General features: G+C 39.9%; 5 protein-coding genes and 1 pseudogene across 5 annotated transcripts; all 6 read left to right on the top strand.

Moving 5' to 3' along the window:
- The first annotated feature begins 9 nt into the window (after positions 1-9).
- pkmyt1 (protein kinase, membrane associated tyrosine/threonine 1) lies at positions 10-3886 on the top strand. The gene is made up of 8 exons (XM_072455963.1): positions 10-92; positions 1058-1457; positions 1538-1775; positions 2153-2423; positions 2495-2601; positions 2678-2850; positions 2945-3168; positions 3255-3886. The coding sequence occupies exons 2-8, from the start codon at positions 1089-1091 to the stop codon at positions 3598-3600; spliced, it is 1728 nt and encodes a 575-aa protein (XP_072312064.1). The 5' UTR covers positions 10-92; positions 1058-1088; the 3' UTR covers positions 3601-3886.
- A 1673-nt stretch (positions 3887-5559) lies between these two features.
- LOC140368888 (ras-related C3 botulinum toxin substrate 2 pseudogene) lies at positions 5560-6318 on the top strand (annotated as a pseudogene).
- Positions 6319-6868: 550 nt separating this feature from the next.
- Positions 6869-8832, top strand: LOC140369252 (uncharacterized). Its single transcript, XM_072456526.1, has 3 exons — positions 6869-7066; positions 7293-7480; positions 7558-8832. Exons 2-3 carry the CDS (start codon positions 7294-7296, stop codon positions 8409-8411), a joined length of 1041 nt encoding a protein of 346 aa, XP_072312627.1. The 5' UTR covers positions 6869-7066; position 7293; the 3' UTR covers positions 8412-8832.
- Positions 8833-9950: 1118 nt separating this feature from the next.
- On the top strand, positions 9951-11908 carry LOC140369284 (sesquipedalian-1-like). The gene is made up of 3 exons (XM_072456575.1): positions 9951-10055; positions 10384-10687; positions 11315-11908. The coding sequence occupies exons 1-3, from the start codon at positions 9975-9977 to the stop codon at positions 11755-11757; spliced, it is 828 nt and encodes a 275-aa protein (XP_072312676.1). The 5' UTR covers positions 9951-9974; the 3' UTR covers positions 11758-11908.
- A 1296-nt stretch (positions 11909-13204) lies between these two features.
- mylpfb (myosin light chain, phosphorylatable, fast skeletal muscle b) lies at positions 13205-15704 on the top strand. The gene is made up of 6 exons (XM_072455508.1): positions 13205-13360; positions 13934-14032; positions 14957-15137; positions 15217-15295; positions 15450-15498; positions 15591-15704. Exons 1-6 carry the CDS (start codon positions 13358-13360, stop codon positions 15693-15695), a joined length of 516 nt encoding a protein of 171 aa, XP_072311609.1. The 5' UTR covers positions 13205-13357; the 3' UTR covers positions 15696-15704.
- Positions 15705-18741: 3037 nt separating this feature from the next.
- On the top strand, positions 18742-21280 carry pgap3 (post-GPI attachment to proteins phospholipase 3). The gene is made up of 8 exons (XM_072455505.1): positions 18742-19140; positions 19702-19799; positions 19887-20039; positions 20135-20197; positions 20284-20345; positions 20435-20571; positions 20650-20854; positions 20931-21280. The coding sequence occupies exons 1-8, from the start codon at positions 18909-18911 to the stop codon at positions 20992-20994; spliced, it is 1014 nt and encodes a 337-aa protein (XP_072311606.1). The 5' UTR covers positions 18742-18908; the 3' UTR covers positions 20995-21280.
- Positions 21281-26616: the final 5336 nt, after the last annotated feature.

Genomic DNA, 26616 nt, shown 5'->3' with positions numbered 1-26616 from the left:
CAAAAAAGGTACGCAACCTCACGTCATTTTTTTCAGAATTTGGCGCCGGCTGGTTGTTTCGTGTCAGACTCGGACTGTACTGTATTTTCCAGGTTGGTTTTGCTCGTCTCCTCAACTATTCTTCTCTCGACAGCAACGTTTGTATACGTAACGTTACTTTTATGAGGTATGTGCTGGGGCGTGACGCTTGCTAAACTCTTACTTTGACATTAGATTCAAATATAAGACGTTGTTGTTGTTTAAACGTTTTATGGGCTCCGCCCACACCTTACGTTGGTTCGTGTGAGACCGATGATTGAAGCTGTTTATTGTGTGGTTTGTATCATTATTTTTCATTTATGCTTGCACATCATGTAGTATTGCTTATTTTTTGAGAATTCAATCATTTGCTACGTTGTTTGCCTTTATATAATGCCTTCGATATCATTAAAATGCTAAGTCGTCAGAGTGTTCAGAATTCAGAATGGAGGCAAAGTGAAGTAAACTATCATACAGTTTCAAAGATTTATTTGCATTAAATCTAATGGCAAATTTGAAGTCTTTTCAACAAATATAAGCAACAAAAAACTTCAGAAAGGTTTCTTTTCTATTACAAAAGATGACAAACTAATTATTTTCTAGCCTTAAAATTGTATGCGATAAATCGGAAGGTTTATGAAATGAAAAATGATTGCGGGGTCAACAAATATTATTCTAAAAATTAGATCTTAGATAAACAAATGATGCAAAATGTAATTGTAAATGTCTTTAAACCAGGCCCACTTACTGTATATGTATCTTTGTATATTTGCCAAAATGATCTTGATTCGTCATATTTTGTGATTTTTTATTTTTTTTTCTGGCTCATTTTTGTTTCTCCGTTGAAATTGCATCGTATTCCAGTTCATGTTTGCCTCCACTCTGAAACGTATAACATATTTGTTTACAAAGTGGTAATTTCTAAGCTCTATTTTATCATTGCTTATTTGATCATTTGTTTTATCTGTCTTGACTATTTACATACAGGCTATTGTACGACCGCCTTGCATCACGAGTACCTCTCTTTGCTCTCTTCTAGCATAGTGTACAAGAAGAGGGGTCCCTGGAGAATGTCCGTTGCGGTGGAGATGGCAGTAGCCAGGTTGCCTCTGCCTTCTCACTTCTCTCATGCTGAGCAGTCCTTTTCTATTAAGAAACGACGCACTCCGCTCTCCTCATCCTCAACATCCACTTCGTCCTACTCCCCTCTGTCAAGGCTCTCGCAGTCTGTGCCCCCCCTGCCGCCGTCCAAAGGATGCCCCCCCCTAAGCAGAGTGTTTCCCCATCAACCATCTCCATTCACACCATTATCACAATCTCTGGACAAATCACCTCCGACCAGTTCTGTTTACGATCCGAACAAACAGCAGACATATTTTGATCAATGTTTTACAAATTTGGGTTTGCTTGGAAGAGGCTCGTTTGGAGAAGTGTTCAAGGTGAGTACATTTTTATTGTAATGTCTAATTTTTTATGTAATTTATGGATGTTTTTTTATATACATATCTATTTAATGTAGGTGCAAAGTAACGAAGATGGCCACAAGTACGCAGTCAAACGCTCTGCTCATCGCTTCAGAGGCAACACTGAGCGAAACCAGAGTTTAAGAGAAGCGAGCTATCACGAGCGCCTGTGTCCACACCCACACATCCTGAACTTTGTAGCAGCCTGGGAGGAGTGCGGCCGCCTGTACATCCAGACAGAGCTGTGTAGCGCTAGCTTGTTGCTCCACGCCGAGAACAAACCTCCTGGTCCAGGTCAGTTATGAACCAACACCATATGCATTTTAATCACTTCTATGACCACTGAGGCTATTGTTAAAAGATAATTTCACTTTTGTTATTGTTGTTTATTTGTGCTGACAGTTGATTATTTGTGGCAGTTTTTGTTTCATGTGGATAGGCCTGTAATTGCAGAGATATGAACCATAACAACAAAGCAGCAATTTGACTGCTAATCGGATAGTTACGCAATAGAATTCTCACCTGCTCCAGCTCAGTTTTAAACTATAGGAATGCTAGAATGAACACAGTTGTATATTGTAGCATGAACCGGTTGAAACTTAATATTTGAATGATCATAATTCTGATAAAACACTGTTTTTAATGTACCTATTATTGTCATTGCAATGCAGATGAACCAGCAGCTTGGAATTACCTTTGTGACCTCTTGTCAGCCCTCGAACACTTGCACTCTCGTGGCTTTGTGCACTTGGATCTTAAGCCTGCTAATGTCCTCGTCACAGAGTCTGGTCGCCTGAAATTGGCAGACTTTGGACTGTTATTTAAGTTTAGCCGAAAGAATGGAGATCAAACTGTCAAGGACGAAATTCAAGAAGGAGATCCCCGATACATGGCTCCAGAGCTACTACGAGGGGAGTATGGGCCGGCTGCAGATGTTTTCAGGTACATTTTCAGCATTGTTGTTTAAATCACAAAATGAAGCAGTGTCACCAACTTATTCTATTCTCAATTAGTTTGGGTGTTTCCATACTGGAGCTTGCCTGCAACCTTGAGGTTCCTAATGGAGGAGAAGGATGGCAGCAGTTAAGACGAGGCTGTCTTCCTGCAGAATTAATCAGTGGTAGTTATTGGTCTTGTTCTATGTCTCTTAAATGGAAATAGTACATACTTTGATACTCCTATCCTTGTGTTTGAAGGTCTCTCCTCTGAGTTTCACACAGTTCTGCAGATGATGCTGGCGCCTGAACCATCCAAGCGACCCACAATCTTGGAGCTTCTCGCTCTTCCATGTGTCAAAAAACGAATATGGAAGAGGCGCATCTACCTCACAATCACTGAAACTGTTCTTGCACTCACCTCTCTCTGTCAAGTATGTTGTATTATGATATTGAAAATGAACATTTAGGAAAAAATGAAAACATAAATTGAAGAATTTGATTTAAAGTATGTCCCTTTTCTCATAGAAGGCAGTATGCTTTGGCTGGAGAGTCCTTTTTTCTCTTCCTTGGTCATTTGTTCCTCAGTGGTCGAAGTCACTTCCCTGCACTCCCCCCAAAGGCAGCTGGGACAAAGACTTAACTCTGCCTCTCAGTGCCATGATGGCTGAGTCTGGAACACCAGAGGAAGAGGAATCTGTGTTTTTTGGGGATCAAATAGACCCAGATCTCTCCCCTACTTTCTCCCACAGGTCTGTCTTTTATAAGTCAATGTACAGGTATTTTCCATATCTGAATACAATATGACTCTGCTGTGCCATCTATTTTGTATTTACAGGTTGAAGTTGAGATCGGAAAGCACATCTACGCCCCTCTCTGGGTCTCCTTCCAACTACCGCCGAAGCTCCACTCACTCACCTAATTGTTCAGTTTTAAGGGAATTGCCATCCTGGGACGTACCACTGAGGCTGTCCAGGATTAATTCATTTGGCTCTTGTCACGATCTGACACCAAATGGCAGTCCCATCCACACGTCTAAACTCATCCGCCAATCATCCAAGTCCACTGAGCAAAGTGGCCGCAACTGGGTCAGAGCTGATGAAACTCGACCTAGACCAAACTTTGAACCAAAGAACTTGCTGAGCCTGTTTGAAGAGACAACAACCTTGGACGGGCAACCCTAAATCTGTCAGGCCCATTGATGAGGTGGTGAAGGGAAACGTTACGCATGGTTAACAAATTGTTTTTGTCATTTAGTCGTTGGAATTTTATTTGGGAAATTATCTTTGTACACTCTCTCTTTTCTCCCAATCTTGAACTTGATGCACTTTTTGTGTTTGCGCAAATGCAAATATTGCTGAAATGATAAGTTATGATGTATTGTTTCCTCTAGTAAGTTATCATTACTGAGGTGTACTTGACTGTCTTGTGCCTCAGGAATTGCTGAAAATACATTTGTCAGAGACCAAATTGTTGCTGTCGTTTTTTTATGGAACTAGCTTGCCATACTAGCTTGATTACAGTACATTAACATAATCAGAGGGGCTGCCTAGATAATTATGTAAACAAATAATTAGTTAGGAAATGAAGTGTGCTTAACTTATTGAGTCATTTTAATGTAGCCATCTTGTGTAAATGCAGTTCATGCTGGTTGCCAAAAGGTGGTGCTGGTGGTCAACACTTCAAACCTCAAAGACCTATGTGTATTAGGTACTATAACATTATTCTTTTTATATACAAAACGTTGTGAATTTCTGAAATACCTTTAAAAAGCTACAATGGACATGGTAATTTTAGCTGTGAACAATGTATACCTGTCTTGTTATGAAGAGGTACAAATTCAAAATATTTATTTGCAACATATCTATGTTACATTAGTTTAAGTGTTTTCGATGCTAAAAGTAACATGCTTTCTTACTGTGACACCTCTCCACAGATCTGACCTATAGCACTCCATAAATGTATGAGTATATTTAAAGCCATACTGTTGGACATTTCACGCAAAGCAATTACATCACCATATAAAAAAACGGAGGTGGACATCTAAACCTCTTTATGTTGTCCACCTCAGCGTCCAAAAATTGTCTTAATCTCAAAGAGGAGAAACTGTTGTTTGTAGCAGTAAAGGAGATTCTGGAGGTGGTCAAAGAGACGGTGCCAGAGAAGGAGAGGACAGCTTGGAACAAAAGGGAAAACCAGAGTCTGAAGAGGATAAACTAAAACTTGACAAAAATTGTACAAATAAAATGTTTTTTCTCTTTTTAGTATTTTGAAATGCATGTTTCATCTCAAATCCTTGTAATCCTGTTTGAATTTAGACACTGTTTTAGCCACCCAATTAATATGAAAAAGCATGATCAGACATAAGAGTGATCTACAAAGTTATTTCACCCAGGAGAGACTCCTGGTCGCTGATTGGGAGCAGAGGAGGTGCGCCGTGCCATGAGGAGGAGCAACTTTTAATTGAAGATGGGGAGCAGGTGCAGGGGCGATGTCCCAGGAGTCCCCTATCCTTAGACCCTCCTTTTCAGCCATAAAAACGACAAAAACCTCCTTGGGAAAAAAGTAGAAACCTGGAGGAGTTCTGCGTGAAGGAGGAATCTGACTGTCACAGACTTGGGTGCATTGATAGAGGCTGGGGAGAGGTGCCCTGGCATGGTGGTCAATGCTGATGGAGTAAGGTCTTCCAGGTGAACTTACGCGGGCTTCATATGTCTACTGAAAAATAAACAATAATAATGAATGCTGTTGCACTAAGGCCCATACATAAAATGGGTTATCTGGGATTTATAGCATTTCCATGTTCTAGAGTCTAGAAAAAAAAACTATTGAATGGCTTGTCTTCGTTTATAGCAAATTACTTGGCAGAAAACACTTGAATATGGGAAACCCAAGATTGAGTTAAGAACTGCTCACTAAGACAGTCAAAACGATACAAAAAACACTATTTAACCTCTTCTTTGGTATTTTATGGCGGTTGGTATCCAAGTGTTACCGCCAGACTTTATTCTTTAGATTTATTCCAGAACTGACTCTTCTTCTTTGGTACCTTCTTTTACACAGTATTGCCCAACTCGGGAGCTATTTCCTGTGTACTCACAACTAGGCGTGTCTTGTCTTGCTTTAACTGAACATTTGTGGACATTTTGGAACAGTTCTTTGCCGCTCCTAAAGGTATGCAATTATATTTGTTTGTGTTGCCTACAGTCTAAATCAGATGATCACTCTTATTATAACATAAACCATTTGTATTTTCTGTTTCAGATTCACATGCCTGGAGTTTTTAAAATGCAGAATGCTAAGTGTGTGTTTGTTGGAGACAGTGGAACTGGAAAGTCCTATTTACTTTCCACCTATGTGAGACAGTCTTTTCCTGGAGAGTACCATCCAGATTTTTTGGACCGTTACTCTGTAAAAGTGGAGATAAATAACCAGATTGTTCAGTTACATGTTTTTGATACAGCTGGTTCTGAAGACTATGCACGTTTACGGCTTTTAAGTTATCCTGACGCCAATGTTGTTGTTGTTTGTTTCTCTATTTCGGACCCTTTATCCTATGTTAATGTTACACAAACTTGGCTTCCAGATGTCGAACCTAATTGCCCTAAAGTTCCAATTCTTTTGGTGGGGACTAAGAATGACTTGCGTGATAACGAGGAGATTTTGGAGAAACTTAAAGAGAAACGTCTATCTTCAATAACCCAGCAACAGGGAATTGCTCTGGCTAAGCAGATCAGAGCTGCTGGATATCTTGAATGTGCTTCAATCCACCAAGAAGGGTTGGATGAGATATTTGAAAAGGTTGCACAAATTTTTCTTCAAAGAAAAAAGAGAACACCCTCTAAGAAACATTGTGTCATGTTATAGCCTAATGATAAGGTATTGTTTCTTCTATAAACCATCTGTAGCATAAGAATTAATTTAAAATGTAAATGCTATGTGAATGTATGAGTGTTTGTTGACGTAGTTCTCAACATGTATACTGTGTTTAAGTTAACATTATCTAGCCTATTTTATTGTTGACTGAAGCAATTGTGTATAATAAGGCATTATAAAATAAATTGAATTAAAAGCCAGAGAGCTTGAGTTCTGTTTTTGTGGTAATGACACATCTTGTGATTTGTAGGAAGAGCAAAATTCTGATCACAAATAATGTAAAAACTAAAATTAATTAGACTTTAAATTGACATGTATTTCTCTTATCTGTCAGGACATTTCTTTCTGAATAATACAAATGTATTTCCACCCTAAAAACACTATACTGTTATATATATATATATATATATATTACATTAGTATGGTAGAACATGGGCAGTAGATAAAGTACCAAAAATAGCAATTTATAAGTTGTATAGGAGAAATTTGTGTTTTTTAGAACATTAGTCAGAATATGGCGGTTGCCGTGGCGATGAACTTTATGGTATTCTATTTACGTCACTGGACGGAAGTGTACAAAGTTCTATTTCCGGTATTCTGTGTCACGATAAACAACTTCACCGTTTAGCAATTGCTGTTCAAAATACATTTGACAGTAAACTTGTTACAGAAAGAGATTTATTTCACATTATATGGTAGTTGGGTGGTGAACGTAATGTGCTGAAGTGTCAACACGGTCAGCTTTGTATGCTAACTTCGCGTCTCATTTTACAGGTAATGTTGTTAGCTAACATCTGCAATGCACAGGCTTTAGTTTTGACACAATAAACGGTGCATAGACTCTCTTGTATGCTATTTTAAAATAGGCTGGAATTATTATTTGTGATATATTGTTTCAAATGACAAACTATTATCTCCAATTAACCTGTGATAAAGTAATTTCAATGTTCAAGTATATTTACACATATTCTTACTCTTGTTTCTATGTTAATTATTGTAGTATGTCTAAACTTCAACATCTGAATGCCCGTGTGGCGAAGCTGTTAACCCAAGCAGTTTATGAAGTGTTGGATGCTGTAAAAGAGACCGTATCTGATTATCAAGAAAAAACCGCCAGAACGGAGAGAGAAAACGAGAGTCTCAAACGACGACTTCAAGAGCTCAGTGAGGAGATTGCACAAGAACGATGTGGGTATTTTTAAGCTATTTTTCATGTTCTTGTACTAATAAAGTTGTGATATATCGGACTTTTTTTTTTTTTCTAGTGGGACTCAACACAGAGCACATCACAGAGAACCATCTTCCCCAAAACCATATCGCTGAACATGCTGAGCAGACAATAAGTGGCTGCAAGTTTTACAATGACGTTTATGGAGATGAACCAAACAACACAATTATGTCTCCAGCACAATCGCACACAGAAGCCTTTGGGTCGCAAGGAGATGAGGAGACCAGTATTGTTAAGGAAGAGGATTTTAGCAACACCGCACAAATGTCAGATGATGCCAGTCAAAGTATAAACCTTGCCCCAGCTATAAATATGGGTACATCACAGTCTGGAAGCGTGACTGAAGCCAACTTGTCTATTAAACAAGAACCTGGACCATTTGAGACTAAAGACTATTCCTCCTGTGTGGGTTTAAGTTACAACTCCTTTCATCAAACATCTACTCAACCAGCCAGAGCACAGGTTGCTGCTGAAGTTTCTCAACCTGCCTTATCTGCCTATTCCAGTATTGCTATGTCTAGAGGGAACATGCATTCAAATATAAACAGAATCTGTATTGACACGACCAAAGGCAGAATGGGCTGTTTTCAATCAGAGGACCTTCACGTGTGTGTCATTTGTGGAAAGACGTTTAGCCGAGTGGGGAACTTAAGAATCCACCAGCGCTGTCACACGGGTGAAAAGCCATACGGTTGTGTGCTGTGCGGACGGCGTTTTACTCAAGCAGGCGACTTGAAAAAACACAAGAGGGTTCATACAGGCGAGAAACCTTACTTTTGCACTCACTGTGGCAAAAGTTTCAGTCGAAGGGAAAACTTAAAAAGACACCAGAGAATCCACATAGGAGAGACATTAAGATTACAGCAAGTATGGAGGGACCAACCGAAATAAAGAAGTATTACTCTCAACAGAGGAGACTATGGCAGTCTCACATTGTCTAATAGGCTCCCTCATTATCTAAATCCAGTCGATTGATGCAACAGATTATATTTTCTTTTTCTTGTATAATCATAAACATTATATTCATTTAAATTCTGATGGAGAAAAAAAAGATCAAATACGAAGCACATTCTCAGAAATGGTAAGTCATCTGTGATGATGTTGTCTATAAGTGAAATTACTTATTCTGTCTTGCTGCATACTTGGGTTTCTTGTTGTCCTGTACCGGTTTTGTTTGAAAGAAACTCAAAAGTAAAAGAACCAAAAGGTGGACAGCTATTATCACATCTGTGTTCATACTTTAGTTTAAAAAGAAATTCTCATTGAAGTATTTAATGATATACTTGAGAGATCAACTTGTCAAACTGAGGCTTGATTTTTTTTTCCCTTGCACTTTTTGTTGTATTCAAAAGTGGTGCCACTTTATTGAAGGAAAATTGATGTTAAAATTTGACTTTCTTCATTACTATCAGTTATGTCCTTTTAAGAACTAAAAACGCATCAATACCATTCACTAGTAGAATGTGCACTGCTTAAAGAAAGGCTGAAATAACATTGAAATTTGTTTAATTTGTACATATTTTATGGACATGGGAAGTAATAACAATTAAATCAATTTTGTCTTCATACATTTTGGTCTGTCTATCGAACACATCACCACCTTGGCTCATAGAGAAATCCCCTAATGTTGATTGGTTACAACATTGGCACAGTAGTCATATATAAACAACAATATCATCAAATTAGTCAATGCACACAAACAAAAAATAAAATTGGGAAATATATTATTTACTATTTAGCTTATTGATTTTAATAGTATTCTACATCAGTGAAGTGGAAATTGAATAGTATTAGAATAAAAAAAAAAAAAAGTTTGTAAGGATTTTGCATTGTTGGGTGATTTTTGGACATTAATATCATTTAAAAAAAAAAAAATAGTTACTTTTCGAGTGGGAAGGTGTGTAAAACATAACTTGAGACACAAAACCACAAGAAGAAGAAGAAGAAAACCACAGACGATGATGAACGTGACGTGCTCCATGGACGTGCTGCTGAAGCCTTCAACCAGGAAGTGAGTGGCTCTGGCTTGGCACAGTCGCGCAACAACAATCGACACTTTACAAAGGTGAGTTGGCGCAACCTATGGCGCAACTACTTCCTCCAAATACCTTCTCTATGATTTAAAGAACTGCGCGTTGGCTTTTTAAGCAACGTGGGAAACTCTCAACGAAGTTAGTGTCCAGAGCTGTTCAAAAACAACCTGGTGCAGTTGTCGACACTTCGCCAACTGCACCAGGAGTTGGCGAAGTGAAAGCACCAGCTAATGTACACAAATCCATGTCTGAGATACAGTCAAACGGTGAAAATGCCTCTATAATAATAACAATAATGATAAAGTTGTCAAACACGTTAGTAATAGTTATCTTTCTCTTTCACACAAAAGAAGGAAGTATTTGAACATTAAGTGTTTTCCTTGTGTTGGTGTGGCAGGTTCACTGGTCTGTGGATGTTGAGATGAAGATTGATGAAAAGGTTATGTGTTATTTTGAATCCAGCAACTCACCTGTGGACAAAGAAGGATACCTGTACAAGAAGGTAGGACACTCTATGAAGGTCATGCATAACAGACTTGCTTTGTTTCTACCTCACTATGAAGCTTGCATGTCCCTTACTTCATTCTCACGGAGATAAGGAACAAGAGGTTTGCACAGCCGACTGACACTTATCAATATAATGACTTACCTCCTCCACATTTACACTTTGGCATAATATGGACCATGCTCATGAATATTTATCAAATGTAAACCAAATTATAAATACCAAACAGACATGCTTCTTGTTTCTGCTCTAAACATCTTGTTTTATTTGTTAGGTCTTGAATGAATCATTTGCAAATATGACAAATTACAAAACTGTCCTGCAGGGCGAGATCAAGACTTCCTATTCAAAGCGCTGGTTTATACTGAAGGGAAACCTCCTCTTCTACAAGGAGAAGCCTGCAGACCGGGACCTGATTGGGGTCATTGTTCTGGAGGGCTGCACTGTCCAGCTCTGCGAGTCCGATGAACAGTTTGCCTTCTCTTTGGTGTGGAGCGAACCTGGACTAAGAACATACAAATTAGCTGCTGAAGACCAGGCAAGTCTAGAGGACTGGATCAAGATCCTTCTGTCAGCCACTCACCAGTACCTGGCTGTACTGCTCACCGACATGGAGAAAAACTACAGAGGTGAGAATCCCAGTGTTTACACAAGGGGAAGACAGGCGTCTTTGTTCTGCAAAGCAACTGTGAGCGACAGTGTGCCTCATCAGCTGTCTGTGACATCGCGGTACATGTGCCGATAGTTATTACATGGCTTGTACTGTGGTCAGGCAGTTCACAGGGTGTAGAGGTCAATCCTCATGTGCTTTACATTAGAAGAGTATGTGTCAAACAATCACTCAGGTGTATGCTTTTCTTTACACAAATAAATAATAATGTTTATCATATTGAATTATAGTTATATGTTGTAGTTGTATGCAAAATCCTTCACCACTATAACTATGTCAACATGTAGTAAACTTGAACCAAATATTTTTGTTATATTAATTATTATATTAATAATTTAATATAATACCAATGTAATTTTGATATGCACATTATTTAGTTCTGGTGTATTGATGACAAAAATGTCATTACTTAACAGGTTATTAAGTCATAAGTGAAAATGTAGTATTTAATGTAAATTTGACAGATATGAAATACTAGGGCTTTGTTGTTTTATAGTTATTTGTTTAGCCATTGTGTACTGTTGCAATGACACTTCACATTGACATTGTCTATCATTATTAAACTGTATTTTTTTGTCTTTCTTAGAAGCCCTAGGAGGATCTTCCCGTGAGATGGCCAAACCCAACCCCTTTGTTATGCCATACTTCCCTGTTTCAGAGGCAGGACATTCCTCTTCTTCTTTTCCCCAGCCTCCTTCGTCTTCACAGCCGACTTTTGCATCTTCCAGCTCTGAAGCAGGACCTGCATTAGGACTTGATCTAAGTGCTGGGGCAATGCTTCAACCATCTCCAGCTATTTCAACCAAACCAGCACCCAGAAAATCACCCATGCTCAGGCCCAAAAAAGCCACCAATGCTGTGAATATTCAAGCCTCTGCCATGTTTTTTGACATGGCAGGCGTCAAATTAGATTCACAGGATGAATTTTTGAAATTGCATGAAGAATTTGGAAAAGAAGTCAAAAAACTGATTTCACACTGGGCAAAAAGAAGACCAGACGGACAAGAAGACTTGATAGACTTTGACTGATAACTGTTATTACAGGTTTAAACCAAAATGTATATTTAAAATGTAATGACCAAAAGTAAAAAAAGGCTATATTTGTATAATTAACTGTAATTATATTTTTTGAGAATGTTTATGTTGACAGCCATACTTTAAGCTTAAGGCCAAGTTTAAAATAGATTTTTATCATCTTACAGTTTTTATTTAATTATCATAATGAATTATTAATGTAGTAGACATGTATGTATTAGTAAAAATGTTTACCAAAACTGATAAACGTTTGTTGGGACTGAATGATTGAGGATGAGAATAGTGGAGCAAGGCAAAGTTATTTTTATCTCTACAGCTGTCTTTTTACGGTCTTAAACAGAGTCTCTCTTTTCACCTTCAAGCTCATACTTGTGCTCTTCTTCTGCCCGCTCACTTGTTAATGACAAGTCAGTTATAGTTGTTTACAGCATTTTGCCACACAAATTGTTTCACGACATATTGTCTGGCATTCTGTACGAGAAGCGAGACATATAGTACATGTGCACTGCATGCCAGCACCTGATACATACGCAGAGTTACGTGACTGATGGCAGCCGATGGGGCTCATATATGGAGGTTAGTGGGTGGGCCAACATCTATACTGGGACATTTCAGGAGCAACCAAAATTAGTGCATTCATTGGAAAATTTCGGACTGATCAGTTTTTTCCTTTTTGTTTATAGCAAATAAAAAAAATGTGAAATATAGTCAAACATGCACAGCAAAGTTCCCAATGTTTTTCTTTTTTTTTTAACTTTCTTTTAACAACGTCTATGTGGTCATTTTGTCATATAGTTGATGTTTGAAGTAATTTATGTCTTCAAATAAAGTAAACCATATATCACTGTCTTGTTAGTCTTTATTGCACGGTCACTGTTACTAGAGAAGGATAAACTTACTTAAGTAGTGTAATTACTGGAATAGAATCAGATTGGCACGGCTGACTGTTTTCAAGTTTGATACCCGTTTACTGCGTTGGCTGTTGGCACAGGTGATTTTATTTTGGACACTAATCCTGTCATTAGTAAGGTGGTGACTTCAGGAAATGTTAATGGTGAGTACATCTTGGCACCTTCTCTCGTGGATAATTAAAATAAAGCACCATGCACACCGTAACATAAACAGACTGGATCCAGGACACAAACATAATGGTGATAAACAGCTGACTTGTACTGTACATTGGGTTTCATGTCTGATTGTAGACATTAAGCAGTTGAAAGAACAGAAATCACCTTCAAAAAGACGGTTCTATTGATGGCATTCAGTTGTCCCTCCTGTTCCTTTTGCCATATTAGTCCACAGATGACACCAAAGTCAGCCAGTCACTGTTGGCATTGAATTCACCTCATTCTAAGACTTGTGCGGCCTATTTTGGCTCCATGTGAAAGATGATCTTTCCCCGCCACCTCCTTGCTCCACCCTCTTTCTCTTACTTCCCCCCAGTTCTTGTTTTCCTGCCAAACCTGATGGTGCTGCTATAGTTAGTCCCCCATGGGCTGGTATATAAGGCCCCAAGGGTACACCTCTTACATGTCAGTCACATCGGCTTGGCGTAGTCTTCTCTTCTTCACCAACAACCCCAGAAACTTGAGAGATGGTGAGTGCCACGCTCCATGGATCCAGTCTAGGGAGCAGGAGCTTGTCTTCACCAAGTGCTTGTGCCAGAGCATCACTGAGAAGCTTGCTATCTGGAATAACATCTAAGCAAGACACCTTTGGAAATTTAAATTGCTGGATTATACTCAGTCTGAGTTTGGGATTTCTGGATTGGGAAAAAAACATCTGAAAATGTATCTGAAATATTAAAAAAAAAAGTAAAATTTTGGGGCTTGGTGTAATTCACCAATAAAAACCCTATGCTCTAAAAAAAGAAATATGTATATATATATATATATATATATATATATATATATATATATATATATGTATTCTTATGTCAGTTTTATTTAAATTTTGTGAACCAGGATTGACATCTCAGACAAACTGTCATGCCAAATTTCCATCTTGTGCCCTCGGTTTAGAAGGGCATCTCTGTCTGCTAAATATTAAATAATTTGTTTTAAATTATATATATATATATATATATATATATATATATATATATATATATATATATATATATATATATATATATTATTCATTAATGTGTATTTTACCATTTTCTTCTCAGGCACCAAAGAAGGCCAAGAGGAGGCAGCAGCAGGGTGAGGGTGGATCCTCCAATGTGTTCTCCATGTTTGAGCAGAGCCAGATTCAGGAGTACAAGGAGGTAAAAATCTTTTCACAACTTAACACTTTACAAAATTAAATACAGAGACACTAACAGGTCAAGATATATGTAGGACATTGTGTGACGCCCTGTGTGATTTGACCTTTAGGGAAATGTGAGGATATTCAACTGATTGGGTTTGCGAAAATGTCCTAATGAGCAGGGCAGAATTGTACATTTGAGCTATGTTTGTGACAGAACCTAGTCGCCTTTTAGAGAAAGGCCAGAAATCTTCCTTAGCGACTGACAACTCTCCTATTGGTGACCTTTAAGGAATGTATCCCAACAGCTGTCTTACTCTTATATCAATCAAAACAGGAGCGAGGGTCTTAAAGTACTAGGAAAGAACAAACTCTTAAATTGAAGTCACAAGAACGACAGGCGTGATGTCAGGTGACTAAATAGTGACTATATATAAACGTTGGAAAGGCAGGATTTTAACTATCGCAGATACCGGACAGGATTCTTAATACGGTAATTACATTGGCAAATTAGAGGTCATTGGAAGAACATTATTACCCCCATCAAAATCGCTTCAGTCACATGGCAAGAAAGGGGACAGGGGTGACAGCTGTAATCAATGCGGTCGCCTTAAATGTCACGCGGGGGCTTGTCTCAGATTCCGAAACCATTTTAACACCTTACAAAGACAAGTGGGCGACCAGCTGCCAAGTCCCAAAAGGTTTACCATGCCATCTTTAGTTTCACAGCCAGCTATGTGAAAAGAGAAGGGGACAAGAGCCACAAATTTACACATCAACCAATTCACAAAAATAATTATCTTGGAAAAGTCTAGTGGGCAAAGATCTCAATTTGCACTATTTTAATTGGTTGAATTTCACTTCACAGCTTTAGGCAGCCTTATTAGCGTACGACTTATAGCATATGACTTAATTCTGACTTACACCTCTCTACCATTTCCAGGCTTTCACAATCATTGACCAGAACAGAGATGGCATCATCAGCAAGGACGACCTCAGGGACGTGCTGGCCACCATGGGACAGTTGAACGTGAAGAATGAGGAGCTGGAGGCCATGGTGAAGGAGGCTAGCGGCCCCATCAACTTCACCGTCTTCCTGACCATGTTCGGAGAGAAGCTGAAGGGTAAATCCACACACTTTTAGACCAGGTTCGTCGTATTATTATTATGTAATTGAATTAAATTAGATGCTTTGATTCTTAGGTGCTGATCCCGAGGACGTTATCGTTAGCGCTTTCAAGGTCCTGGACCCCGAGGCCACTGGCTTCATCAAGAAGGAATTGTAAGACTTTTAACACATAATTTTCCTACATATACCACTAACAAGTCACAAAACACAACAACACACATAACCATTCACACCTTTCACACCATTCATACAAGCACAAGCACGTCTGTCATAAATTCTAATCATAATTTGCTTTATTTCGCTTCAGCCTTGATGAGCTCCTGACCACCCAGTGCGACAGGTTCACCCCCGAGGAGGTAAGCACATCCTCACATTTCAAATAACTCCACTTCAAATTGTACACAGATTGGGGTTTTAATCTGTAATCCCAAATCCATGCTCTGTCCAGATGACCAACCTGTGGGCCGCTTTCCCCCCGGATGTGGCCGGCAATGTGGACTACAAGAGCATCTGCTACGTCATCACACACGGAGAGGAGAAGGAGGAGGAGTAAAGAAGACCCCTACCTCCGTCTGAACCCACACCACTCATCTACTCTCTCTCTCCTCTTCTGTCTGAAACGCCGTAGCTGCCTCGCACACTCACACATCCCCGGCCCCGCTCTCTCCACGTTCCCAGCTCACTACAGAAAGGACTTGTCTCTGTCACGGAGATTCTCAGTGAAAGGACTGAAAAAGGCTGTGGGGGTGTTTGTGTGTGAGTACCAACGGGAGCAAAAACACGGGATTATTTTTTTAATAAAATAGTCTTGTGGCACTGAAACTCTCTCTCTATCTCTTTCCCTGCTTCTTGTTGATCCTCCTTCTCATTCTGTTCAGGTGGGTTGGGGCAAACAGTGCACGGCTCATACCAACCATATTTATTTTGTATGCATATCAGTCAAGTGTGTATGCAGCGGTCAGTCCCATGGGTGTTGTGGCACTTGCACAGACTCTCGCTTGAAACAAGTAAGCGGTCTGACTTAGATGGTCTGTTAGTTTCAACCTCACCAACAGAGTGGATATTGGAGTTTTGTTATGTTTTTGTACAGGTATATTAGTATTATGGTAAGCACACTAAAAGAGTCTGGGCCTCATTCTAAAATAGGCTGCCCCCCCTCTCTTTTAATGTCCCTGATGTCCTTACAGAGGAAAGGCAAAAAGAGGAAAACATGATGTAAAATGTGTAAGTGAAAGAGATGGTGAAAGATGGTGAGGAGGAGGAAGGATTTAAGCACAAAGCAAAAGTAAAATGACTTTGTTTTGGGTCTCTCCTTTCTCCACCAGGCCGCTGTTTCTCTCCTGTCGATGTGACTGTAACAAATAAAAAACGTACAAATAAAAGACACTATCTTTTCGTAAAATATTGTGTCTATTGGTTTAAATGGGACTGGGTGGATCTTGCTTGAGGCACTGAATGGGGACAGTGATGACTGCGCACTGACTGGAATATGCATATATAGTGTTTGTGTTGTGTTAGTGTCTGAGCCACTGATACTATATCAATATTAGTAAATATCTAATCAATATTTTAATAAACTCATGTCATCCAAGAAAAACAGTAAAGAAATTACATGAAAATGTATAAACAAAAAGTGGGTATCTCACGTCCCAGCGATATAATATAAATAATATAATATCATAATGACATTTTGACCTTTAAATGCAAAAAAATAGATCCATCAGCAAAAATAGCTCAGACCTTAAAAGGTTAAAGCTAAAATAGAATTTCTAAATGTATTTTAAGGCTAGTGTTGAATCAACCAAAAATATAATTTTAGAGTCTGATCTGAAACAGGCTTAATATGTAATAATGAACTACTAAATAATTGATTATCTAAACTAAATAAGGTAAGTAAGATCTGATAGTGAAAGAAGCTGTTCTGTTTTTTTTTTACTCACAATCACAATATCTGGATAAACTCCCAATGAAGTTGACACATACTTGGGCTATTTAATGAAATATATTCTATTTTAACACTCCTTTTGCTTATTTAAGACATTTTCGCAGTGGAAGATTTAAAAAAAAAAAAAAACAATAATAATAATAAATATAGCCGCAAGCGGCAATGATCGGCCCTCGCCACGCCGCCGCCACACGCCGTAAGAGGAGGGGGCGCTTACGCGCCCCAATTGTCCTTTTATTACGCTAAACATAACTAAACATTTAACCTCCATATAAAATCTGTAGGGGGCGCTGTGGCGCCAAATGAAGTTATTTCACTTCAAGTAGGTTTAGGGCAAAGAGTTTAACAACTGATTCTAATTTGACGCAATTCGGACTTTATCTGCGCAAACGGCAGAAATTTTAAATATGGGAGATTTCTGAAATTCTAGCTACAGTTTGCGGCTTCGCCGCACAGAGACCGTGAGAGGTATCAATGTAATTTGGATAACTTTTGATGTCCCACTCCTCAGTAGCATTTTCACCAAATTTCAGCTTTTTAGGGCCAACGCCCTGGGAGGAGTTCGTAAAAGTACGACGTTTGGAAAAACTCCGAAGTCATGTTTAGCCATTTTTGAAGCAATATGGCCGACATTTGGTTGGGCGGACGGCGTTGCCGTAATAATATTTTTTACTTCTCTTGTCACCATCTACCTCTGCGCCAAATTTCATGATTCTACGATCAGATTTTTTTTGGGTCATTTCCCATCTCTCAATGCATTTTTGGTACATTTGGGGGCGCTGACGCGCCAATTTTTTTTATTTTAGAAAAGGGAAATAGCCAGAATGTAGAGAGGCACGATTTTTAGAGATGTGAAGATTTTTGTGACTTTTCGTCAATGTTCACTGGGTGAAAAATAGGGAGGTTGGTCCCGAGAAGAAGAAAGAATAATATTCCGATGCGAAAACAATGTTTCCCATTTTTCAAATATCATAAACTATACATTTTCGGAAAGCGCTCGCGCTTTCCTACCTCATGGTGTGGGTCCCTGGTCACTGACGGGTACTTTCGTTAATTTTGAGTGGGCTCCGCCCACTTTGTGTTTTTGGCCCTCTATACAGTAATAATGTTCAATTTTTGCATTACATGCTTATATGCACGGAACATGCAAGAGATGGGGAACGTATTCGTGAGCTACTTAGCACGGGCTTCGCCCGTTTACAACGGTAATGTTCCATTTTCCTACTACTAATTAGTATGCACGGGGCGTGCATGAGTGAAGGAGTGCGTTAGTGAGTGTTTGGAAGTGGGCGAGCGCTTCGCGCTCGATTTCGTGCGCACTACGTGCGCACTTTCGCAGCCGTGCTTCGCACGGCCTTACGAGATTAATAGGCCTCTCGCCAGCTTGTGGCGCTCGGGCCTAATAATAATGATAATACACGTTGGTCTCCAAATCACGTGATTCCCAACCTGCAAGAGGAAGTAAAGGCAAACGAAGTAATACAAATGTAATATTTTCAAAATAAGAGCATGTTATAATACAACAAAATTATGAAAATCAATAGCTACGCGTGGAACAGAAGAAGCTCTATACTATTGATTCCATCCATTATAAGAATACGGTATTTTATGTTTATTTGTTGACTGCGACGGTTCGTGACAGGAAATGACGTTTAGTGTGAAACTTGACCCTGATCCGACAGAAACCAGGCGCTGCTCTGTTTCACGCTTATGTCCCGAAAATCACGCCGCTGCGCCGTGGCTGGGGGTTTCGTGATGAGTCCCGCGGTGCCTCGCTGAGCTCCGGAGCTGCTTTCCAGGGCCGGGACCACCGTGACGACCATGGCCTCCCCGTGTCCTCCCCCTCCTCGGTGCACATCTGTCAGACTGCCCGCTCTGGCTGTCTCTGTCGCCCTGCTGCTGCTGCTGACGGCGGTGACCACGGTGGAGTCCTCACAGGGTGACAAGGAGCCCGTTTACCGGGAGTGTGTTGAGCAGTGTGTCCGGATCAACTGCACCGGGGTCCGGCTGAAGGGCTTTGAATCCGCGCAGCCCCCGTACATGGCGCTCACAGGTGAGATACAGTGAGACAGGCTTCAGGTGAATGGGGCTAACTTGCTAACACTGTGCAGAATGTTATAGCAATGTTGTTGTCATTTTACCCAAATGTAACTTGTGCCATAACACCCCTATGTGCGATCCTATGTTATTACGTTACGTATATGATTATAATATAATCTATATTTTAGTTCCAGGCTATACAAATAAAATATACTAGAAACCATGTTTCCCATAATAGAGGAGTTGCCCATTGTATTATCATAAACATTATGAAGTAGCTATACAGGCCAAAACACTACTTAAATATTAAATTTAGGCAATCACTGACATAAATATATACAATATATTTTACTATCAGAGCTGCTTTGGTCTTTCTTGGCTACATCAACACCGACATAAATTTCTTTGTTGCCCTGTTTTTAAACCCAGTATTTCTGGTTGAGTTAGTTCTAACAAGGGCCAGTAGGTTATTCTGTTAGTGCCCATTCTTTAAAAGAGTGCTTTATGACAGTATCGTGCACAGCTGACAGGCCTACAGATTTATTTTGACAGCATTTTCTTGTGTTGCTCTCAGGCTGGACATGCCGGGATGACTGTCGTTACCAGTGCATGTGGACCACTGTGGGCCTGTATGAGGCGGGGGGCTACAGAGTTCCTCAGTTTCATGGCAAGGTTTGTGCTCTTTACTCACAGGGCTATATTCAAGTTTTTCCACAGTTCTATTAAATAATGACTGTATTGTTACGTCTCTGTTGTCAGTGGCCATTTGCTCGCTTCTTGTGTTTCGAGGAGCCGGCCTCTGCCGTGGCGTCTCTGCTGAATGGCTTGGCCTGCCTCCTCATGCTCCTGCGCTATCGCAGCACTGTGCCACGACAGAGCCCCATGTACCACACCATCAACGCCTTCTCACTGGTGGGGCAAAATACTGAGAAGAGCAATAACAGTATTATAAGCACTGTTAACTCAACAGTAATTCAGCATTCAAATTACGGTAATGTGTATTTTAGGTGTCTCTTAATGCTTGGCTCTGGTCCACAATATTCCACACCCGGGACACTTATCTTACTGAGGTAATGAGCAACTCTTAGTTATAATAATGCATCCATGTTGTGTTAATAAACAGCATGCAGTTTAATTTATTTGTTTTATCTTTCAGAAAATGGATTATTTCTGTGCAACAGCTGTAATTCTCTACTCAATCTACTTATGCTGCGTCAGGTAACATTTTTACATTTGTCCAGATGGAAATTGATTTAGAACCCTAACCTGATTACAGTGTTTCTATTAAACAAATCCTCTTCCTGCAGAACATTGGGTCTGAAGCGGCCGGGACTGTCCATCATAGTGGGCGTTCTACTCATATTGGTCTTCACATCACACATCTCCTACTTGACCTTTGTCAGTTTTGACTATGGGTACAACATGTTGGCCAATGTTTCTATTGGTAATAGACCTATTCGGTTTGATGAGATGTTTCATGGTTTTATGTTTGTACCTACCTTATGTTTTGATTTGCTTGAAGGCATGGTGAATCTGCTGTGGTGGCTCTGCTGGTGCTGGCAGAACCGGAGGACCCTGCCTTACTGGTGGAAGTGTGGCCTGGTGGTGCTGCTCCTTCATGGACTGGCTCTGCTGGAGCTGCTGGACTTCCCTCCGCTGCTCTGGGTGTTTGATGCACACGCAGTCTGGCACCTCAGCACCATCCCTGTGCACTTCCTCTTCTACAGGTTTGTCCACTCACATGTTCAGCATCTGATAAAAATATGTCATGATATTTTAACTGTGAAATATATTCATCAACAGCTTCCTTATAGATGACAGTCTTTACCTACTAAACACAGAGAAGTTGGGTGTCAAAGTGGAGTAGAAGGAGATTGCCCCCTCGTCACCACCACACCCTAGCACCTCTTCAGTCGGGGACAGGTCCATCATAGAGGTGTGACACCTTTGTGATGTCCACTGGAGGAGATTCTGTTTACATAACTGGGTGATGCCCCATTTCTCTGATTTTAAAGATTTTGTCATCCTTTGGTTTTTATAATTCAACAACATACAAGTCCACTTTCATCAACCACAGTGGGCAATAAAAAAAAAAAACATCAGCAGTTTGCTGTAGCTGACAATAGAGGGCACCAGATCCTTGCTTGTCCATCCCATGTCCCCCCATGCACCGTGCTGTAGTGCAGCATGAGCCAGGCTCCAGTGCCAAAAGTGGAGTTAGCACTGAGGGGTGCCCTCGTGAAGAGGGGGCAGTGGATTGTTCCAGACATCGGGGGAAAGGGGTTTATGTTTGGAGGCATTTCCAGCTGACTATGTTGTTTTCTTTACTCACCATCACACCTTTATTTTTGTGCCTGCATTGTTTCCACTGCTGCTTTGTCTTGTATTCCCACACATCATTTATTTCTTTGTTTTAACTTTTTACTGCCTTGATTACTTTGCACAATATTTTTATTACAATCTACTTTCACTTGAAGGTACTGTAAAAGATTGATTTGTTCACCCAGATTGCCTTATGGATTGAGAGAGAAAGTATTGCTGCTTTACATTTAGAGCATGTCATCAGTCAGCTCTTAACACACTCTTTACTGCACCCATCGTTACTCTTTTTTTTCCCATTCACATGAAGCTGCTTACAACAGATAATACACTTAATAATTCCTTCATACTTCTTCGTCGTCTCACACCCATAACCAAGTTTCTTCTCATTCACTGTCGCCTTAATCTTAAATCCATGCACAGACGTCAGCATATGTCTTCTCAGAGGTCCTTTCCAAATGTGCACTTTAGGGGCGTGTGCGGTCTACATGCACATGCCTTTGTATGTCACTGCAAATGTGAACAATGAGCAGTATGCGTGTAGCCGTCGCCTTGACACTGTTGTTTTTGCCGTTGCATGTTGAAACCCTGCAGCCCCACACAGATTGTACTGGATCCATTTGTAATTCTACTGATGTGGCAGAGTGGTTCACTGCACGAGTGTGTGGCAAGGTAAATTAAACTTTCGCTGACAGCTTGTGAAAACGGGTGAGGAAGAACGGAAGGGGGTAGAAAAAGTAGTTTGGGTCAAAACAGTTTGGAATTTTAAATGTATTGAAATTTTATACTGTAGACCCAGATATCTCACAACATCTTGATAATAACAATGTCCAGTTATCACACAATCACATGTGCTGACCCCTGCCTGCCTGCCCATGTACTTTCCTCACATCAAACCTGACCAAAAATATGAATAAATATGACTTTGGTTGATAAGAATGTGTCTGTTTGGTCATTTATCTGACACTTTTGTTAATTCAATTGGGTTTTTTTGGACAAAAGTTGAAGGTGCACTGTGTAACTTTTTGTGGAGGGTCTGTCACCATGTCTCCATGGAGATGTTTTTGCAGTTCGTCCTAATAAGTGACTCCTGTGATGTCCGGTTTTGGATCGCATCACAGCACTGAGACGGCTCTCATTAAGGTGACAAATGACATCCGTCTGAGCTCTGATGATGGTAAGGCCTCTGTTTTAGTATTGCTGGATCAGTGCTGCATTTGACACTGTCGATCACGGGATACTTCTACAGAGGTTAGAGAACTGGGTGGGCATCACTGCTATGGCCTTAAATTGGTTGAAGTCCTACCTTGAAAACAGGAAATACTTTGTTCAGATTGGTGACTGTGTCTCTGAGAGCATGGCATTGACCTGTGGGGTGCCCCAAGGGTCAATCCTTGGACCCCTTCTGTTCAATCTGTACATGCTGCCAGTGGGAAAGCTAATACAAAACAGTGGTGTGACCTATCACAATTATGCTGACGACACTCAGATCTGTTTCACTGACGGCAGGTGAATATGGACCAGTCAATTCACTCTGTCATTGCCTTCAACAGATCAGTGTGTGGATGCAAAACAACTTTCTCTGCTGAACCCAGACAAAATTGAAATCATCGTCTTTGGCCCACAAAAACAAAAAGAAAGTGTTAGCAATCACCTCTAGTCTCTCTCTCTAAAACCCTTAAACAAGGTAAAAAATCTAGGAGTAATAATGGAACCAGGAAGTACCATCACATTAGTCCTGTTCTCAGGTCTCTGCACTGGCTCCTGTGGCTCAGAAAATAGACTTTAAAACAGCTCTGCTTGTGACAAGTCTCTCCATGGCCTAGCACCAAAGTACATCTCGGACATGTTAGTGCCATATGAACCATCTCGGACTCTGAGGACCTCAGGGACCAGCCTCCTGCTGGTGCCCAGAGTCAGGACCAGACACGGAGAATCTGCGTTCCAGTTCTATGGGGCAAAGGTCTGGAATTGCCTTCCCGAAGTTGTGAGACCGCCCCCACCCTGGCTGTGTTTAAATCTAAACAGCTAAAGCTAAACAATACAGCTAAAGACTGTATTGTTTAGCCGTGCCAATGACTGAAATACTTTTAAATGGGTTTTAATATTTTAAATACCACATTAATTTGTTTTTATGTTTTCATTCATTTATTTTGACATACACTATTTTATATTCTTATAAACTGCATTGTGTTTTTATTTTACTTAACATTGTAAAGCACTTTGAATTGTGCTTTGTATGAATTGTGCTCTATAAATACATTTGATTTGATTTGTTTTTGCTTAGATCCACAGTATGGCATCAGAACTGTGGAGAGGTGATAAAATAATCTGGATTAAATAAATTGTTGATTTCATTTATTTCTTATTTAAGATTTAATACAAGAAAAACAACCACTTGCTCACAAACCATTAGAACTTTGCAATTGGAAATCTTTTCATGTCACGATGCATCACATAATGAACCTTTGCTCTTCAGAAACCCAGAATAGCACGAACAAGAATTCCACTGATTGTATCACTTGTATTCAGTGGAATTCAGTGAAACCTTTATGAAACTTCTGTGCCATGTTTTGAATTGAGAAGGTTTCTGTTGTTTCCTGATAGCCGTGTGGTACAGAAGTCTGGACTATGACCCCGCTGCTGTGGGTGGGGAGGGCACATGAATGGGGCTTATTCTTCCTACCGCGGCTCCTGACTCTGACTGTGGAGAAGCAAAGACGTGAGAAATGGGAGAAAATGGATGGCTGTGATTTTATGTGCAAGATGGAAAAGAAATTAGAACTGTTGTACGGTCACTTACAGCCAACATCACCATTAGTGTGATGAGGATGGAATTTCTTTCCAGGGATAATTATTTGAATGTCAACTAAAGGGTTACAAATTTAGACCTTTAGAGCTAAAACTTAAAAGTTCTAAAATAGTAAAAGTAGCCCAGGTTTATTTGTCTTTTTATTATAGGCCTAAATGCCTATAAGGCCTTTTTTTGCCAACTAAATCAGGGGCTCATGCTTTTATAAAACTACTATAGGGTACTGTAAAAACAAAACGCATAGCAAATAATGCAATCATTCAAATAGAACTAAGCAATAAACCGACAGTTTTTTGATCAACCTTTATAAAATCTTTTTAGAAAAATGAATTGTGCTTCTAGAGTAGAGTAGTTTTTGGACTGTATACTTTTACTAGACACTTTACTAGACACTGGACAAGTTTACAAGTGATAAATGCTTTAAATTGACAAAGATGATTTTTTCTTCATTCTTATGATTTGAACAATTGTGTTTTTTGCACTGAACCTTCATATATGAGCGATTGATCTATCTATCTAGCTATCTATTGATTGATTGATTTAGTGGTCTAGAAATTAAATTTAAAAGAGAAAAACATATTTTTTTATCATTATTCGTCTTTCAAATTATATTGACTTACAATTAGAAATAAGATATTCCATCCAGACTTTTAATTGAGTAGTGGACGACGTTCCCCAAATAGCCTACTTCTTTATTGTTATTGCAATATTTGCTTGGACCACGTAATACTTGAAAACTATTTTGGGCCCACATATGTCTAGACATGATCTCTTATGAAAATGTACCAATGACCCGACACATAATGTCCCAAAGAACTGGATAACCTGGATGCATGTATGTGGAGTGTATGCATGTATGTGGAGTGTATGCATGTATGTGGGGTGTATGCATGTATGTGGAGAGTATGCATGTATGTGGAGAGTATGCATGTATGTGGGGTGTATGCATGTATGTGGAGAGTATGCATGTATGTGGAGTGTATGCATGTATGTGGAGTGTATGCATGTATGTGGAGTGTATGCATGTATGTGGAGAGTATGCATGTATGTGGAGTGTATGCATGTATGTGGAGTGTATGCATGTATGTGGGGTGTATGCATGTATGTGGAGAGTATGCATGTATGTGGAGTGTATGCATGTATATGGAGTGTATGCATGTATGTGGAGAGTATGCATGTATGTGGGGTGTATGCATGTATGTGGAGAGTATGCATGTATGTGGGGTGTATGCATGTATGTGGAGTGTATGCATGTATGTGGGGTGTATGCATGTATGTGGAGAGTATGCATGTATGTGGAGTGTATGCATGTATGTGGAGTGTATGCATGTATATGGAGTGTATGCATGTATGTGGAGAGTATGCATGTATGTGGGGTGTATGCATGTATGTGGGGTGTATGCATGTATGTGGAGAGTATGCATGTATGTGGGGTGTATGCATGTATGTGGAGAGTATGCATGTATGTGGAGTGTATGCATGTATGTGGAGAGTATGCATGTATGTGGGGTGTATGCATGTATGTGGGGTGTATGCATGTATGTGGAGTGTATGCATGTATGTGGAGAGTATGCATGTATGTGGGGTGTATGCATGTATGTGGGGTGTATGCATGTATGTGGAGTGTATGCATGTATGTGGAGAGTATGCATGTATGTGGAGAGTATGCATGTATGTGGAGAGTATGCATGTATGTGGAGTGTATGCATGTATGTGGAGTGTATGCATGTATGTGGGGTGTATGCATGTATGTGGGGTGTATGCATGTATGTGGAGTGTATGCATGTATGTGGGGTGTATGCATGTATGTGGAGTGTATGCATGTATGTGGGGTGTATGCATGTATGTGGGGTGTATGCATGTATGTGGTGTGTAAGTGTATGTGTAGGGTATGTAGAGACTGTATGTGGTGTGTATGTGGAGACTGTATGTGTTGTGTATGTGGTATGTATGTGGTATGTATGTGGAGTGTATGTGGAGTGTATGTATGTATGTGTTGTGCATGTGGAGACTGTATGTGGAGTGTATGTATGTATGTGGTATGTATGTGGTATGTATGTGGTATGTATGTGGAGTGTATGTATGTATGTGTTGTGCATGTGGAGACTGTATGTGGAGTGTATGTATGTATGTGGTATGTATGTGGTATGTATGTGTTGTGTATGTGGAGTGTATGTATGTATGTGGTATGTATGTGGTATGTATGTGTTGTGTATGTGGAGTGTATGTATGTATGTGTTGTGCATGTGGAGACTGTATGTGGAGTGTATGTATGTATGTGGTATGTATGTGGTATGTATGTGGAGTGTATGTGGAGTGTATGTATGTATGTGTTGTGCATGTGGAGACTGTATGTGG

Source organism: Eucyclogobius newberryi, unplaced genomic scaffold (assembly GCF_026437365.1).
Source record: "Eucyclogobius newberryi isolate DKJ021-1_F unplaced genomic scaffold, fEucNew1.0.hap1 SCAF_20, whole genome shotgun sequence".
NCBI lineage: Eukaryota > Metazoa > Chordata > Actinopteri > Gobiiformes > Gobiidae > Eucyclogobius > Eucyclogobius newberryi.
Note: the sequence above shows the minus strand (reverse complement) of the source record. Positions and strands in the feature narration are given on the sequence as shown.

Bases quoted from the DNA above. Each gene is read 5' to 3' on its own strand.
- pgap3 (XM_072455505.1), top strand. From the start codon at position 18,909: ATGGCCTCCCCGTGTCCTCCCCCTCCTCGGTGCACATCTGTCAGACTG. The intron at 19,800-19,886 runs GTTTGTGCTCTT...CTCTGTTGTCAG, and splicing joins TTCCTCAGTTTCATGGCAAG to TGGCCATTTGCTCGCTTCTT. The intron at 20,855-20,930 runs GTTTGTCCACTC...ATTCATCAACAG, and splicing joins GTGCACTTCCTCTTCTACAG to CTTCCTTATAGATGACAGTC.
- pkmyt1 (XM_072455963.1), top strand. From the start codon at position 1,089: ATGTCCGTTGCGGTGGAGATGGCAGTAGCCAGGTTGCCTCTGCCTTCT. The intron at 1,458-1,537 runs GTGAGTACATTT...TATTTAATGTAG, and splicing joins CGTTTGGAGAAGTGTTCAAG to GTGCAAAGTAACGAAGATGG. The intron at 1,776-2,152 runs GTCAGTTATGAA...ATTGCAATGCAG, and splicing joins GAACAAACCTCCTGGTCCAG to ATGAACCAGCAGCTTGGAAT.
- LOC140369252 (XM_072456526.1), top strand. From the start codon at position 7,294: ATGTCTAAACTTCAACATCTGAATGCCCGTGTGGCGAAGCTGTTAACC. The intron at 7,481-7,557 runs GTGGGTATTTTT...TTTTTTTTCTAG, and splicing joins GGAGATTGCACAAGAACGAT to TGGGACTCAACACAGAGCAC.
- LOC140369284 (XM_072456575.1), top strand. From the start codon at position 9,975: ATGAAGATTGATGAAAAGGTTATGTGTTATTTTGAATCCAGCAACTCA. The intron at 10,056-10,383 runs GTAGGACACTCT...ACTGTCCTGCAG, and splicing joins AAGGATACCTGTACAAGAAG to GGCGAGATCAAGACTTCCTA. The intron at 10,688-11,314 runs GTGAGAATCCCA...TGTCTTTCTTAG, and splicing joins CATGGAGAAAAACTACAGAG to AAGCCCTAGGAGGATCTTCC.
- mylpfb (XM_072455508.1), top strand. The intron at 15,296-15,449 runs GTAAGACTTTTA...ATTTCGCTTCAG, and splicing joins GGCTTCATCAAGAAGGAATT to CCTTGATGAGCTCCTGACCA. The intron at 15,499-15,590 runs GTAAGCACATCC...TGCTCTGTCCAG, and splicing joins ACAGGTTCACCCCCGAGGAG to ATGACCAACCTGTGGGCCGC.